We start from the raw sequence: 16,219 nt of genomic DNA, 5'->3' as shown, positions 1-16,219 counted from the left end.
ACATACACATCATATATATAATATATATTTTAATATTCAGGGATTCATAATTTCTTTTTATGTGCAATATTAATTTGCTTTTTTTATTTTGAAGGAGCATTTAAACTAAAATTATTTACAAAAAAAAAGTGATACAAATGAATGTGAGAATAGAACAGAAACCAGGTGGGCTTGTGATATTTACACCAGGGAAAAACGCTTAGAGACGAGAGGGAGTGTGGAAGAAAAGAGACTCGGAGACAAGACTGCATGATCCTATGAACAGGTTTACTAAAGTGTAAAAGTGTAACTGAAAAGGTAAGGGGGTTTAGAATGAAGCAGACATGGTAATAAAGCCTCGGATAGGCAGGGGCGAGGCTGTTCAGAAACAGTACTTTTAAAACTAAAGCATTTATACTTGTGGCCCACCTTCCCAGAGACTGACCACTGAAAACAAAATAGAGAGTATGACTAGAGATGACTACTGCAGTGACGAGCTCCAGTAGAGGCGGATGTACAGTGTTTTAAATTGTAAAATTTTGTAGTATGTCAATTAAAGTTGTGGTAATCTGTTCCTTCCCACATTTCTGATCCAGATATCAGAGTAACTGAGCGAGCTTTATGAATGCATATTGGTGATGTTTATTTGATTTTTAAAAGATGAGTTGTATCTTGTTTACAGGAATGATCTGGCCTGTGTCAGCAACATAATGTTCGTCAGGCTTGGTATCAGAAGCACACGGCATCTCTATGCCAGAGGAGTACACTACTTATGGTGGTGTTACTATTCACTACAGTAAACCGTGATTTGATACACTGATTATGGTTTGAGCAGATTCCTTCTGAAATGCAAACAGTAATTAAGCTTAACTACACTCTGGCATTGAGGTGTTTGGTTTTAATCTTTTAGGCTATTTTACTACTTTATTAATGCACATGGTAAAACTTTAGCATAAGTATCAAACATTTTGATAGCTAATGTATTAGCAGTAGATAGAAATGTAATTTGGAAACAACATCCTCATGTTACCTCTATAATAATCACTGTTTTAGAAAATTAGAGGCTAAATAACATAGGAGACTTATTACACAAACCTGTACCGTTAAAAACACAATTGTTACTTTGGTTTCACCATTTTCTTACCTCGTCCATCAGAAAAGAAAATGATCTAATACATTTTGAAACAGCCAACACCGTGCCTAAAAGTAATCAAACCAGTGAAGAACTATTGACACTAATTACAGGTTATTTGATCAATAATTAGCCGTTTTCCTAAAGCAGTGATTATCATGAGAACATTAAGTAAAGTAATAAGCTGCGAATTTGCCAAAAACATTTTCTATTTACTACTTATATGCACACCGTATTCCAGCAATTACATGCATGTCCAAAATGTGTCCACATACCATACGTTTCACCTGTTTTTGCGATCACCAGTTCATCCTGTTGTTCCCTTTGAAAAAAGACGATCGTTTCAGCCTTATGTAGATTAGAACAATTTATGGAAATCAGAATCATTCTGCACGAAGGGTCCGTGTAGTTTTACACCAGTGTGGTGAAAGTGGTGGCCATGTGGAGTCTCCAAAGCCAGCTGATAGTTAGAACAGACAATATGAGAGTGTAATTAAATACAGAGGAGAAACAAACCTCCCAAAAGAAAGAAACCCACACACCTCTGGGGCGATGTAGTAAAAGCAGAAATGTACAAACAAACACAGGTCTGGGTCAGGCCACAATGGAAGTAAAACAGTAAACAAACCAGAGTAAACCATACGAGTGTGCTAAGATCAGAAGAGAACAGCGAGAGAGAGAGAGAGGCTGGCGTTAAGACAGGAATGCTGGACGCTGGCAATCCTCACGCGACAAGTGTTGCGTGTGTTAGACAGACGAATGAAGTAAAGCATGTGTGTATGTCTCAGAACGACCATCTCTCCTGTGTGCGGGGTTCTGGGTTTACAGAGGACTCTGATGGGGGCTGACTACCACTGTCCTCTCCACTCAGGCTCTTCCTGCAAACCGGACACGTGTCATGCTGTAACAAAGGGAAAGAAAGGAAAAATAAATAAAATAAAGTTAGATTTAGACAACATGGAGCCTGGTTTGAAAAGTACAGGCTGCACAGCTGTGTGGGTTCTGGGACTCAAAGATTTTTGCTTTATGTCAGTCCATAAAAGTATTTTTATGTTCAACCCAACTTTAACCTTTACATAAAGAAACCGTCTTTTAGATTTGTGCTTTTTTTTAATGCATTTTCCCCTCTTTTCTCCCAGTTTAGCGTAGCCAATCCGCTCCTGGTGACCCCGACAATGTGCAGGGAGGGTGGGTGTATACTGGCCTGACACACATTTTCTCCGAAGTGTGTGCAGTCCACCAATCCCTTCTTATTCTCCCATACTTTGGTGGGATTTGCACATGGAGAGCCACGCCCTGATCTCTTCGCTCATCCACGTTCTGTAACCTAGGTCCTTACACAGCGTTGATAACCCCACACCTTAGTCCGGTCTTTCCCACCCAGCAGACTGAAGGCCAGTTTTGTCTGCTGCAGGCATTAGCCAACTGTGCCTAGGGGGCGTCCAGCCGACCGGTAGCAGAGCCGAGATTCAAACCCGGGAGCTCAGAATGTCATTGCTCGTGTACTGTGCCACCTGAGCACCCCCAGATTTGTACTTTTTACTGTTAATGGTCTTTTAATAGTTTGCCTGGCAGGTAGATTTTCTCTCTCTCACACACACACACACACACACACACAAACACAGAGGTCCTAACGACAAATCAATTGTCAAAAAAAAAGAAAACTGCCAAGATAAACATTAGGTTAAATGTTGGATATAAAATTCTAACTAATACATTACTTTCTTAAAAGATTAGTGAGCAATTTGGATTTTGGTCCTTTTTTAACCCTGGAGTATCATGACCTCAGCACTTGGCTACTCCCCACCCTACTCCCTGTCTCACCAGTTCTAGCCAGGGCACGATACAGTCGCTGTGAAAGAAGTGGTTACAGGGCAGCTGCCTGACTGGCTCTCCGACTGTGTAGTCGTCCTTACACACAGGACACTCCAAACTGCTGTCTGAGAGAGGACAAACACAGGTGGACACAAAGAGGAGAGAGCAGAGAGGCTCAGGTAAGTATAGAGATGCAAGATGGACAACTGGTGATGTAACTGGTCATTTTCTTTAGACATTTTTACCAACAGCAAGACATTTAAGCTTATAAGAGAGAAGAAGAATTTAGACTGACCAACTTGTTCCTGAGAAACAATGACTGTGGGGAGGGAAATGATTTTCTCTTTCTCAGCAGGAGGAGGACCCGTGTTCTCAAACTGACCCAGTAACTGGAAGAGAGCGGAAGACAATTTTACTTGTACTGTTGTAGGCACAAAAAAAGAACGCTGACAGTAAAATCGTACTAAAACATTTAACAAAAATAATCATACTGTACTGAAGCAAACAGAGGTTTAGCTCTAACATTTTGAACCTGGGTATACTTGACCAGCCAAAGCCTACCCGCTAGGTCAGGTATACTCATCCAGCCCTGGTGATCAAATAATGCAAAATCCATAGTGTTGCATTCATCAGCAGTGACTTGCACTAATTTCCTAACAATATTTTATTCTCTCCAGGCAAAAATTTTCATGTGCTTATTATAATAAATGTTTCCAGTAAAACATGTTTATTTTGGATAACCACAAAGCATAAAAAAGTTCTCTCATGATGGCATCAGATAAACAGTATTTATAGCTTGGCGGGTCACATGTTCATCACAGACCTATGCACAAAAAAAAAGATGCTTTTTTTTCCCCCAATGTACAGCACAACACTTGTCAATTTGTACTGAAGTAAACTGGTTTTAATGCGAAACCTCTTATTTTTAAATAGGTTCTTTTCCCCATAGGTCCTGGGTTCGATCCCCAGGTGGGGCGGTCCGGGTCCTTTCTGTGCGGAGTTTGCATGTTCTTCCCGTGTCATGTTTCCTCCGGGTGCTCCGGTTTCCTCCCACAGTCCAAAAACATGCCACCAGGCTAATCGGAAACACTGAATTGTCCTATAGATACCAAGCTGCTAGATGCACAAACCAGTCCCAAGCCCGGATGAATAGGGAGGGTTGTGTCAGGAAGGGCATCCGGCGTAAAAACTGTGCCAAATCCCGCCGGCGACCCCGAACGGGAAGAAGCCGGAAATGCCGACCCCGTAATCGAATAACGGGACAAAGGCTGAGGAACAAGAAGAAGGTTCTTTTCCCCATAAATAGCTTATAATTAGACAACCCTGAATATATAGATTACTCTTCCAGTTTAATCAAGCAATTTATCCAGGTGCAAGGCAGAAATAGCCTAAACCAGATTCAAATGCATCACAGGGTTTATCAGCCAGCCAACCCCTTTTTTTTAAAACAATTGTGGGTAGCACAGAGGCTTGATGTGTAGCACTGTTGTTGGGTTCATTTTCCAGGTGGAGCAGCCCGGGTCTTTTATGTGTGGCATTTGCATGTTCTCCCTTTGTCGGCATGAGTTTCCTCCGGGAGCTCCGGTTTCCTCCCACAGTCCCAAGACGTGTAAGTGAGGAATTGGAGACACTAAATTGTCCATGACTGTGTTTGACATTAAGTCTTGAACTCAGGACAGTTAATCACTGGTTACACAAGATTCATGTCATGAATGTAACCAAAATGTGTAAAACATGATGTTAAAAACCTAATAAAAAAAAAAAATAATTGTGCATGTGAGAGTCAGGGGTTTATTAAATGTTGGGCTGATGGTAATTACTTGTAGTTCATGTGTTAAATGCAGCAAATATGATCAGACATAAAGTCCTACCGTACTTTAATAAGGGCCAAATCATTATAACCAGATGACCTAAAGTATCTCTGAAACAGTGGGGTGCTAGCATTGTTAACAGTAAAACTACATGGAAATCCTGAACACATAAGTAAACTCTGTTATTTTTGTTAGTACCTGTGTAATAACTGCATCCAGGCCTCCCTGCCCCCAGGCGTAGTCTCCAGGGTTCGAGTGCAGCATGCCCGTCCTAACGTTACACACAATTATACACACGTCTGTCAACATGTCTTGCAGGTACGAATTCTCCAACAAATTCCTGAATAATGTTTAAAATTAAGGTACACAGGAACAGAAATAGGTCACAACATTTGGACTCTAAATTATGTATACATTTACCATGAGAGTGGTGGGGAACCTGGAACCCCTGAATTAGCGAAAAGCCCAGCAAGAAACTGTTGTACTATTCTAAAAGACAAGAGAAACAGAAAACACGAAGTGTTGAGAAGTAAGTATTACACTCTGTCTTGCAATGTGCTCCTGATATACACTATATGGGCAAAAGTATTAGGACACCCCTTCTAATTATTAAATTAATGCAGGGCTCTAGACTAACTTTTTGCACTGGTTGCACTGGTGCGCCTAACTTTTTTTCTTAGGTGCACCAGCACAAAAGTTAGGTGCACCCTAATTTTCAACTGCATCGCATTTAACACCTTAGTTTTACAGGTTCACTTGTTTTTTCGCTGTCCATATAGGCAATATTGACTTGTAAATGATTAAATAACAGTCTGGTCAACATGGCCTCGTCTGTTGATGTTTGTTGCTGTCTGCCGCTGAAAGGCAGTGGGGAGAGGGGACCCATGGGCAGTGCATTTACTGCGGCATGTAATGTGTTTTATAGATGCATTGTGCTTTTCATCCTTTCAATTCAAAATGTATTAGAACCAGTCACAAATACAATTTTGACGGCCATGGTTTTCCCATGCTCTTTACAGTTAATTATAGTATTATAATCTCATTATAGTACACTATTATAAAAATTATAACAATAATAATAGAGTATATCTATTCATGTATGTATGTATGTATGTATGTATGTATGTATATATATATATACAGTGTATCACAAAAGTGAGTACACCCCTCACATTTCTGCAGATATTTAAGTATATCTTTTCATGGGACAACACTGACAAAATGACACTTTGACACAATGAAAAGTAGTCTGTGTGCAGCTTATATAACAGTGTAAATTTATTCTTCCCTCAAAATAACTCAATATACAGCCATTAATGTCTAAACCACCGGCAACAAAAGTGAGTACACCCCTTAGTGAAAGTTCCTGAAGTGTCAATATTTTGTGTGGCCACCATTATTTCCCAGAACTGCCTTAACTCTCCTGGGCATGGAGTTTACCAGAGCTTCACAGGTTGCCACTGGAATGCTTTTCCACTCCTCCATGACGACATCACGGAGCTGGCGGATATTCGAGACTTTGCGCTCCTCCACCTTCCGCTTGAGGATGCCCCAAAGATGTTCTATTGGGTTTAGGTCTGGAGACATGCTTGGCCAGTCCATCACCTTTACCCTCAGCCTCTTCAATAAAGCAGTGGTCGTCTTAGAGGTGTGTTTGGGGTCATTATCATGCTGGAACACTGCCCTGCGACCCAGTTTCCGGAGGGAGGGGATCATGCTCTGCTTCAGTATTTCACAGTACATATTGGAGTTCATGTGTCCCTCAATGAAATGTAACTCCCCAACACCTGCTCCACCCATGCAGCCCCAGACCATGGCATTCCCACCACCATGCTTGACTGTAGACATGACACACTTATCTTTGTACTCCTCACCTGATTGCCGCCACACATGCTTGAGACCATCTGAACCAAACAAATTAATCTTGGTCTCATCAGACCATAGGACATGGTTCCAGTAATCCATGTCCTTTGTTGACATGTCTTCAGCAAACTGTTTGCGGGCTTTCTTGTGTAGAGACTTCAGAAGAGGCTTCCTTCTGGGGTGACAGCCATGCAGACCAATTTGATGTAGTGTGCGGCGTATGGTCTGAGCACTGACAGGCTGACCCCCAACCTTTTCAATCTCTGCAGCAATGCTGACAGCACTCCTGCGCCTATCTTTCAAAGACAGCAGTTGGATGTGACGCTGAGCACGTGCACTCAGCTTCTTTGGACGACCAATGCGAGGTCTGTTCTGAGTGGACCCTGCTCTTTTAAAACGCTGGATGATCTTGGCCACTGTGCTGCAGCTCAGTTTCAGGGTGTTGGCAATCTTCTTGTAGCCTTGGCCATCTTCATGTAGCGCAACAATTCGTCTTTTAAGATCCTCAGAGAGTTCTTTGCCATGAGGTGCCAAGTTGGAACTTTCAGTGACCAGTATGAGAGAGTGTGAGAGCTGTACTACTAAATTGAACACACCTGCTCCCTATGCACACCTGAGACCTAGTAACACTAACAAATCACATGACATTTTGGAGGGAAAATGACAAGCAGTGCTCAATTTGGACATTTAGGGGTGTAGTCTCTTAGGGGTGTACTCACTTTTGTTGCCGGTGGTTTAGACATTAATGGCTGTATATTGAGTTATTTTGAGGGAAGAATAAATTTACACTGTTATATAAGCTGCACACAGACTACTTTTCATTGTGTCAAAGTGTCATTTTGTCAGTGTTGTCCCATGAAAAGATATACTTAAATATCTGCAGAAATGTGAGGGGTGTACTCACTTTTGTGATACACTGTGTATATATATATATATATATATATATATATATATATATATATATAATTTATTTATTTTTGTGTGTGTGTGTGTATGGGGCTCTAGTGTTAAGAGTGTAATCTTAAATAAAGTGCATTATATTATCGGCTTTACTGGATCTTTTACACAGATTCCCAAAATCGATTGCGGTGCACTCACTGTGTATTTTGATTACATGTATTCTAACACTTCACTGTCTTTTAGTTATTTTTATATTTTACTTAACGAAAATATTATTGTGTTTTTACTTTCGCTATCGTCGCACTTAACCGCTAGCATTAGCCTATTGCTACTAGAGGGTCGGCTCACCACTGTTACGGGTCTCTTGCTGTGTGGTGATGAATGTGTGGGAATAAAAGCACACGACAAGGTAGACTTCACTGTAACGGTTTAGTCAGGACTTCAGTAAGCGTTACAACACTTTAAACTGCCTAGCTCCAGAAACCGAACTTTTATACTTTGGCCGTCCGGCGAGTCTCATATACAAAACTAAACTAACTGAACGTCCGGTGCTGCATTCTGATTGGTTGAGCTGAATGTCGCTCACATATCACCGATACAATATTGTCCCGCTCTTCACTGTCTCTGATTGGGCCTGATGTGTGTCTGTTGTTGTACCACGGGAAAACTTTCAGAGTAGCGGACACTTTTTTCCCCTTGAACTGCTGGTCGCACCGGTGCGACCTGAGATTTTTTTTAGTCGCACCATTGAGAAATTAGGTCGCATGTGCGACCAAATTGGTCGCACTCTAGAGCCCTGTAATGTGTTTCAGCCACAACAATTGCTTTTTTATCAACTTTATGCTTCCAAGTTTAGTAAGGCCCTTTCCTGCTCCAGCATGACTGTGTCCCTGTGCACAAGCAAACTCTATAAAGACATGAAGGAAAATATTGATTTAAAGAAACTCCAGTGACCTGAGTTCTGACCTCAGCCCCACTGAATAGCTTTGCAGTAAACAGGAACATCAATTAACGCTTCCCTGACCAACATCAGTGCCCAGCCATAAAATGCTATTTTGAGGCACAAATTCCCAGAGACATACTTCAAAGTCTTGTAAGACGTCTTCTCAAAGGAGTGACTGATGTTATAGCTGAAAGGATCATATAGATGTCCCTCTATTTTAATACCATTTGTTTTTGAAATGGCATATACAACAAGCTTATGGTCAGGAGGCCAAATACTTTTGACCATACAGTGTATGCTATATATTCACAGTGCAATCTTAGCTAAGTGCTATTAAGTTGGCAAGTGTTCAGAGACCTGGTCATTCTGTAATACTGTGAATACTAAATGTGATTGGTTCCAAGTTTATAGGTGACGTCACAGTCGGTCCAAGGACTGAGTCACCGCTAAACACTGAGTGTCCTAAATGGACATGTGACACACACCAGCACATTTCAGTACTTATTCATTAAAAAAAAATCTAACTAAGTGCCAGTCATCATGTGTAATTAAGCTCTAGCAGGTCTTCACATCATGCTGTTTGGATTGTGTATAAAAGCAGCATTTATGTGAGCAAGCGCCTTTACCCGTCATGCTGTCCGTCATGAAATCACTTAAGAGGTCGGTCAGTTTTAACAATAATAAATCTGCTGATTGTCTGGTGCATGCTGAGAGCTGAAACCTGCCGATTCCCTCCCTATAAGAGCCTGCAGCAACGATGCGGAGTGCACTTAAAGTCAAGACAGGCGGTTAACGTACTGGACTAGTAATCAAAAGGTTGCTATTTCTAGCCATACCACTGCCAAGATGCCACTGTTGGGCCCTTAAGCATCACCTTTAACACTCAGTTGACTAAATGCCTTAAATGTAACCCTATATGTGTCATTTTAGTAAAATCCAGAAACGTACAATGTAAACGAATCACTGTATAATAATAAAGGTTAAATAACAGGGTCTGGTTCTGTTCTCTACATAACCTGTTCTTCTTCCAAAAAATTCTGTAAAAATAATATTTTATTTAATAGTAAAAGCAATCTACCAAAACAAACCAAAAAAGTACAAATTGCTTTGACAGGGTTAACCAAAAAGTCCAGTGTGTATTAGCTTTTACTACACTGTTGCATAGCGATGAACCATTACTTGAGTAGGCTAAGTGTTTAAATAGGGACTTGCAGAAAATAGTTTCAAAGCAAGCTTGGTAAACAGTACATAAAGAACCACAGGAGGCAGCACTGCAGGACTCACCCCTCTACGGCAGGAGAGCGATCTGGCCGGCTGCTTCCTCTGGATCGGAGTCTCCTCGGATTGTGCAGGCGAGTGGGACGCCCCCAGTGCTCTCCTCCCAAAGGCCCCCCCAGGCCTCCGCTGAGGCCTCCGGGGACGGATCCGCCGAACGGTCCTCCTCCCAGCCCCAGGCCTCCGCCACCTCCCGGGACCCGTGGCTCCGAGTCAGGACTGTCCAGGTCCACTGTGAACGGCCGGTCCACAAACAAGAGCTGCCAGAGCTGAAGCAGAAATGAGAAGTGTGAGAGGAGTGGCAACGACTCAAATCTGTGGGTAATCATACTGTGGAAGAGGGAACTGATCCATTGTGCCTAACAGCAGTTTATGTGAATTATTTCTCAGTTTTCTTTGCTGCTTCATGAACAGACCTTCACCCGACAGAAAATAAATGTTTTTTAAATGAGTCAACTAAGAAAAAATGGCCTATAAGAAATCCTTACTGCCCCGTAAGGATACAAAGTGACTAAAAGTCAGAAGCTCAGGACCTGAACTCATTGGGCTTGTTAAGTCTGACGTCACACGTGACGTTCGGACCATTTCCGGGTCCAAACGCAAACAACTATGATAAGATAAGATAAGGCTGAACCTCTGAACCTTTTTATATATATTGTAAAAGCAATATTGCACTAATTGTAATTTTCTATGTTTATTGTCATAAATATTTCCTGTTTGGTTAAATAATACTTATTTGAAGTGGAGACTTGGTATTTTAACTATTGATAATTTTTCCTGGTAATCAATGTATGCTGTTATTCATTAGTCCTCTTTGGTTAGCCCTTAAGAGGGCAGAATTGTATTGGCTCTATATACGGAAAATATATATAAAATATACGGAAAGAAAGAGGACGCGGAGCAATAGATTTTTTACCGTAGTTTTGTTTGTTATACGCCAATTGCGAACATATTGAGTTTTTATTTTGTTTTTATAAGAAACTTGGATTAATGGATAAGCCAATTTAAGAAGAAAGTTAAAATAAATAATGTTTGTGGAAAACTTATGGAACTCTGTGTCGCTGTCATTGGAAATTGGGTTTACAAACACGAGTCATAAACTTCTAGTCCTTCTCAATAGCGATCTGGACGAGAAAAGGTCTTTTATATATATATATAGACAAGATGTGCAGTACACTAGTTCATGTCATTATTTAATTTCATGTCAACTCATCAAGAGGTAAGCGGTCATATTTTTAATTCATTACATGAAAACTGACATTTCTGACTCTTTGGTTTTACTTTTAATCAGTAAAGCTTATAGCTTATAAAAATCAAAAATCCAGGATATCACATGTAAATTATATGAACATATTACATGTAAATTAAAAACAGCTTGAAACACGTGTAATGAATATACAATTTGACAGTTTACATTAAATTATGAACAAAAATATTACTTCATGATATCTAATTGCAAGAAAAGCGGTAGAAAGACAGTTGGGTAGTTTTTTTCCGACTCGGACACAGCACTGTGGTATATTGAAAATACGAGGGGTCTCAGCCAACTTGGACCCGGATGTGACGTTTCATAAGGTCGACACGTCACGACTTAACAAGCGGATACATTTGTTGTTGTTTTTTCCCCCCCCCCAAAATCCAGGTAGTAACAAAGTAACAAGGAAAAAATCTTTCCACAAGGCACTAAATGTCTGTCTTATAATAAATGGACAATTTTAATACATAAATATGATGGGACATGGTAGTGATGAACAACTGCAGTCACTCAGATATAACGTAAGCTGATAAGTTAACTCAAAATTACTGCTTACTTAAATACTTCCTGTTCTGTTTTATTTTTTCCTGCCTAAAATAAAATCTTACATATAATTTACAACATTTTATGTTACTACAGTAATCAACAGTCATTGTGATATTATTCTGAAAATGACAATGATCAAAAAGTAAAATAATACAGACACTGGACTGATATTAATGCCTCGAGTGACTGTGTGATATTTCAGACTTGGCTTGGATTTGACTTTCAGTGTATCAGTGTGTGTGTGCATTACTCTGCGTCATCTCCAGGAAACAAACTGTATGACTCCATTAGCTTAAAAGTCTGTTTTTATGTTCTTTTTATGGTTACATGGTAAATATAGCTGAAAACCTTCTTCGGCAATATAGAATGAGACTTTAAAATAGCCACGCATGATCATTCATCATCTAAACATTTTGAAGAAAGCCACATACCTCTGCGAACTGTGATGCTGTGTCATCAAGGCCATTTGAAGTGTTGTCCAAGAGACTAAAAAAACAGCATCAGAATCACTTTGTGCAAATGTGTAGGGTCATACGACATTATAAGACATAATATACACTGATCACTGATCCTTGTTTCTACACTCACTGTCCATTTTATCAGCTCCACTTACCACATAGAAGCACTTTGTAGTTCTACAATTACTGACTGTAGTCCGTCTGTTTCTCGACATGTTCTTTAATGGTCAGGACCCTCACAGGAGAAGGTATTATTTAGGCGGTGGATCATTCTCAGCACTGCAGTGACACTGACATGGTGGTGGTGTGTTAGTGTGTGTTGTGCTGGTATGAGTGGATTAGACACAGCAGCGCTGCTGGAGTTTTTAAACACCGTGTCCACTCACTGTCCACTCTATTAGACACTCCTACCTAGTTGGTCCACCTTGAAGATGTAAAGTCAGAGACGATCGCTCATCTATTGCTGCTGTTTGAGTTGGTCATCTTCTAGACCTTCTTCAGTGGTCACAGGATGCTGCCCATAGGGGCGCTGTTGGCTGGATATATTTTTGGTTGGTGGACTATTCTCAATCCATCAGTGACAGTGAGGTGTTTAAAAACTCCTTCAGCGCTGCTGTGTCTGATCCACTCATACCAGCACAACACACACTAACACACCACCACCATGTCAGTGTCACTGCAGTGCTGAGAATGATCCACCACCTAAATAATACCTGCTCTGTGGTGATCCTGTGGGGGTCCTGACCATTGAAGAACAGCATGAAAGGGGGCTAACAAAGCATGTAGAGAAACAGATGGACTACAGTCAGTAATTGTAGAACTACAAAGTGCTCCTATATGGTAAGTGAAGCCGATAAAATGGACAGTGAGGGTAGAAACCTAAATCTAAAAAATTTAAAATAAGAACACATGACAATAAATCCTGCTACACCTTTTATAAGTATCACAGACATTATGGGTTTTTTATGTGAATGGAAAACCTATTTATCTAATAATCTGTTATTACCTTTATACTGGTAAGTCAATGTTTTTTTATAGTGCTTAAGCAAAAGCAAGTCTACTACATTTTAGCAAACACTTAAGGTTAAAGGCCTTGCTTGGGGGCCCAACAGTGGCCACTTGGTGGTAGCTGGACTTCAGGCAATCTTCTGATTACTAGTCCAGTACCTTAACCATTAAGCTAAAACTACCCTAGTATTGTGGAATATGCTTCTGTGCTGTCCTACCTCTGAAACCATGTCAATGACATGCAGTAGTCCTACAACATGCCTTGAGTGTCAGCGAAAAAATGAGGAAGTAGGTTAGAACAAACTCTTACCTGGAATCTTCTGTCACCTCCTCTATGAATCCAGAGTCGCATCTGGGACAGATGTACTCCTACAGACACGGGGATTTATTATCTTTATTATCAGCATATAGCAGCATATAGCATTCCTCTAGATTCAGTGAATAGTGAATCACAATGCCGAAATTAAAGCCAACTACTGATGACATAAAATAACACGGCCGGACTTGTGGGTTGAGCCTTATTGCGACAACCGGTTTTCATTCCTACTCTTTTCTTTCCACTTTCTCTGCTGCTGACGCGTTCTGTGCTTTTCTTTTCCTTTATTTTGGCCACTCCTTTACTTCTGCCGTGTCTCTTTTTAGTCGTGGCTCTTTGGCTGCAGTAAGCATCCTGCATGTTGGGTTTATTTACTAATTCCCTCAGGTAAGGGCTACACTTGGCACCTCTCTGGTGAGGCGCAGCCCGGCCTATTACATGTTGGCAAAAATCAATATTTTAATTTATTATACAAATACAAATGATTAAAGAGGAAATAAATAAAGGTTTACTGCTTATTTATGAAGTAAATTGCGTAATTTTATAAAATCAGTCTTCTGTTTTACGGTGTACATCAAATGACGTTCAATTTACCATGAACTACACTATAGTGCTTTTCTGGAGTGCACATTCAATTTTGTGTCCAGAGAAAAGGAGACAATTTGCAGTAGATAATTATTATGATGTGGGTTCTTTAAGTTTTAAACATCTACAAGACGTCAGTGTAAGTAAGACACTTTGAGAGAAAAAGCACAGACAATTACATGATGATACTGTTTCTGTAATGTTTACATACAACAGTCACACAGGCGCTACAGGTCTGTTTTCAAGGCCTGAGCCAGTATAAATCATATTGCATTCAAATTAATTTAGAAACTAAATCTTCTGCGTAACTGCAATCCATATGTGCTTGTTATTATAATTAGTTTACCCAAATTGCAGGTTTCTATTAAGCTGACAGTTCATTCCTTTATAAAGATAGTGTGTAAGACAAGAGCAGCGCAAAGTCTGGGCATCCTATGAGCATTTAGCCAGGCCAGCTAGAACAGGAACATGTGTTAAAACAAAAGCAATGGGTCAAAAAAAAGAGTCCTTAAAACCTCTACTCAGTCCTGTTCAACATCACCACTATGTACTATACATCATGTTGATACACAAGGACAAAGGACAAAAGGCCAAACTAACTAACTACTACTCGAACGACTTTATTTTATCTGTGATGAAATGGATGAATAATAATGCTTGCAAGCTGAATTTATGTAACGTGTACAAATGTAAGGGCAGCATGGTGGCACAGGGCCTGGATTCGATTCCCTGGCCGGTCTTGGATTGCCTTGTGAAGACCACATGTTTTCCCCGTGTCTGTGTGTTTAGGTTTCCACCAGGTCCTCTGGTTTCCTCCCACAAGTCTAAAGACATGCAATCAGGCCAAATGGAGCTACTAAAAATTGCTCTAAGTGTAAGTGTGTGTGAGTCTGCTCTGTGATGGATGTTTCCTGTTGTTCTGTTGACACACCGAGACCTTGACCAGGGTCAGTGGTAAAACGATTAAATTGTGTGCTCTTTATTTATTTATTAGGATTTTTACGTCATTTTTACGTTTTACACTTCGGTTACATTCACGACAGGAACGGTAGTTACTCATTACACAAGATTCATCAGTTCACAAGGTTATATCAAACACAGTCATGGACAATTTAGTGTCTCCAATTCACCTCACTTGCACGTCTTTGGACTATGGGAGGAAACCGGAGCACCCGGAGGAAACCCACGCAGACACGGGGAGAGTATGCAAACTCCACACAGAAAGGACCCGGACCGCCCCACCTGGGGATCGAACCCAGGACCTTCTTGCAGTGAGGCGACGGTGCTACCCACTTAGCCACCGTGTGCTCCTGAAAGTGTTGCCAAATGATGTCATATCAGTTATTAGTTAATATTTAACACATTATATATGTTATCCATATAATATTTAGCACATGTATCAAGCATATTTTGGGGGAATTGTAAACATGAATTTAATGATTGACCAGGAATAGAAACCAGCTGATCTCAGCTTAATAGAATCTCAGCATATTTATCAAGCATATTTAGGGGGAATTTTAAATAGAATAGAAACCAGCTGATCTCAGATAGAACCTATAGTAAAAACAGAAACAATAAGTACGACTTGCAGTTTTTACTTTCGGTTTGACCACAAAACTACGTATCAGGCTGGTGTTTCGTGTTTTGAGTCCTGATTGCCCTGATCCACCATCAACACACTTTTTATCTACAGTCGACACTAAAATCTAGAAAGTCTGGCCCTTTTCCCTGGCTGGAAACACAAGCTCGCTACCTTCAGTCCTAATGTGGGCTGACCTTTCTTAAGACAGCTCTATCTATCATACAAAGTAATATAGAAAACCTTTAAAATTTTAGGGTAAGGAGACGCACCAGCTCCTGTAGAATAAGTGTCAAATCCTACCGAGGCCCTAAGCAACCAAGGAAACTGGACAAGCTAGACTAGCCATCTCGCTAAGTGAACTAGCTAGGCTCGTCGATCGACACCAAAACGACTGATACGCGAAGTGTCGCGGGCTGTAGGAACCAGAGAACGGCTTTATACCCACCCCTGATAAAAGATGGAAGTAAAATGTTGCCTTACCGGGAGTTTGGGGCTTACTTCGCCCTTACAACAGTGACAGAAAAACCGATGCGGAGGAACTGCCGCAGCCTCCGCCATTTTTCCCCCAACCGCACACAAACACTGACGTCGCTCCTCCAACCGATCTACTCCGACATATCCCGCCCCTGAGCTGTGATTGGCTCAACCTTCGAGCAAGTCTGCTCTGATTGGATTACTGCCAGCTATCCTGATCTAAGCAGTACACTCGCCTGAATTTTATGTGCTACGTCTAAATAGCATCATGTCCCCT

At 40.8% G+C, this 16,219-nt stretch overlaps 1 protein-coding gene across 1 annotated transcript; it reads right to left on the bottom strand.

Annotated features, from left to right (window-relative positions):
• Window positions 1-14: 14 nt before the first annotated feature.
• Window positions 15-16,061, bottom strand: rnf115a (ring finger protein 115a). The gene is made up of 9 exons (XM_062992517.1): window positions 15,949-16,061; window positions 13,296-13,354; window positions 11,951-12,005; window positions 9,728-9,987; window positions 5,158-5,226; window positions 4,936-5,008; window positions 3,222-3,315; window positions 2,936-3,051; window positions 15-2,012 (listed from the first exon to the last, which is right to left on the bottom strand). Exons 1-9 carry the CDS (start codon window positions 16,024-16,026, stop codon window positions 1,896-1,898), a joined length of 921 nt encoding a protein of 306 aa, XP_062848587.1. The 5' UTR covers window positions 16,027-16,061; the 3' UTR covers window positions 15-1,895.
• Window positions 16,062-16,219: the final 158 nt, after the last annotated feature.

The sequence above is a fragment of the Trichomycterus rosablanca genome, chromosome 3 (assembly GCF_030014385.1).
Source record: "Trichomycterus rosablanca isolate fTriRos1 chromosome 3, fTriRos1.hap1, whole genome shotgun sequence".
NCBI classification, from domain to species: Eukaryota; Metazoa; Chordata; class Actinopteri; order Siluriformes; family Trichomycteridae; genus Trichomycterus; species Trichomycterus rosablanca.
Note: the sequence above shows the minus strand (reverse complement) of the source record. Positions and strands in the feature narration are given on the sequence as shown.

Coding starts and splice junctions, on each gene's coding strand:
- rnf115a (XM_062992517.1), bottom strand. CDS start 16,026: ATGGCGGAGGCTGCGGCAGTTCCTCCGCATCGGTTTTTCTGTCACTGT. Junction 5,009..5,157: donor GGTTCCCCACCACTCTCATG/GTAAATGTATAC, acceptor GTGTAACGTTAG/GACGGGCATGCTGCACTCGA. Junction 3,052..3,221: donor TGTTTCTCAGGAACAAGTTG/GTCAGTCTAAAT, acceptor GTCCTCTCTCAG/ACAGCAGTTTGGAGTGTCCT.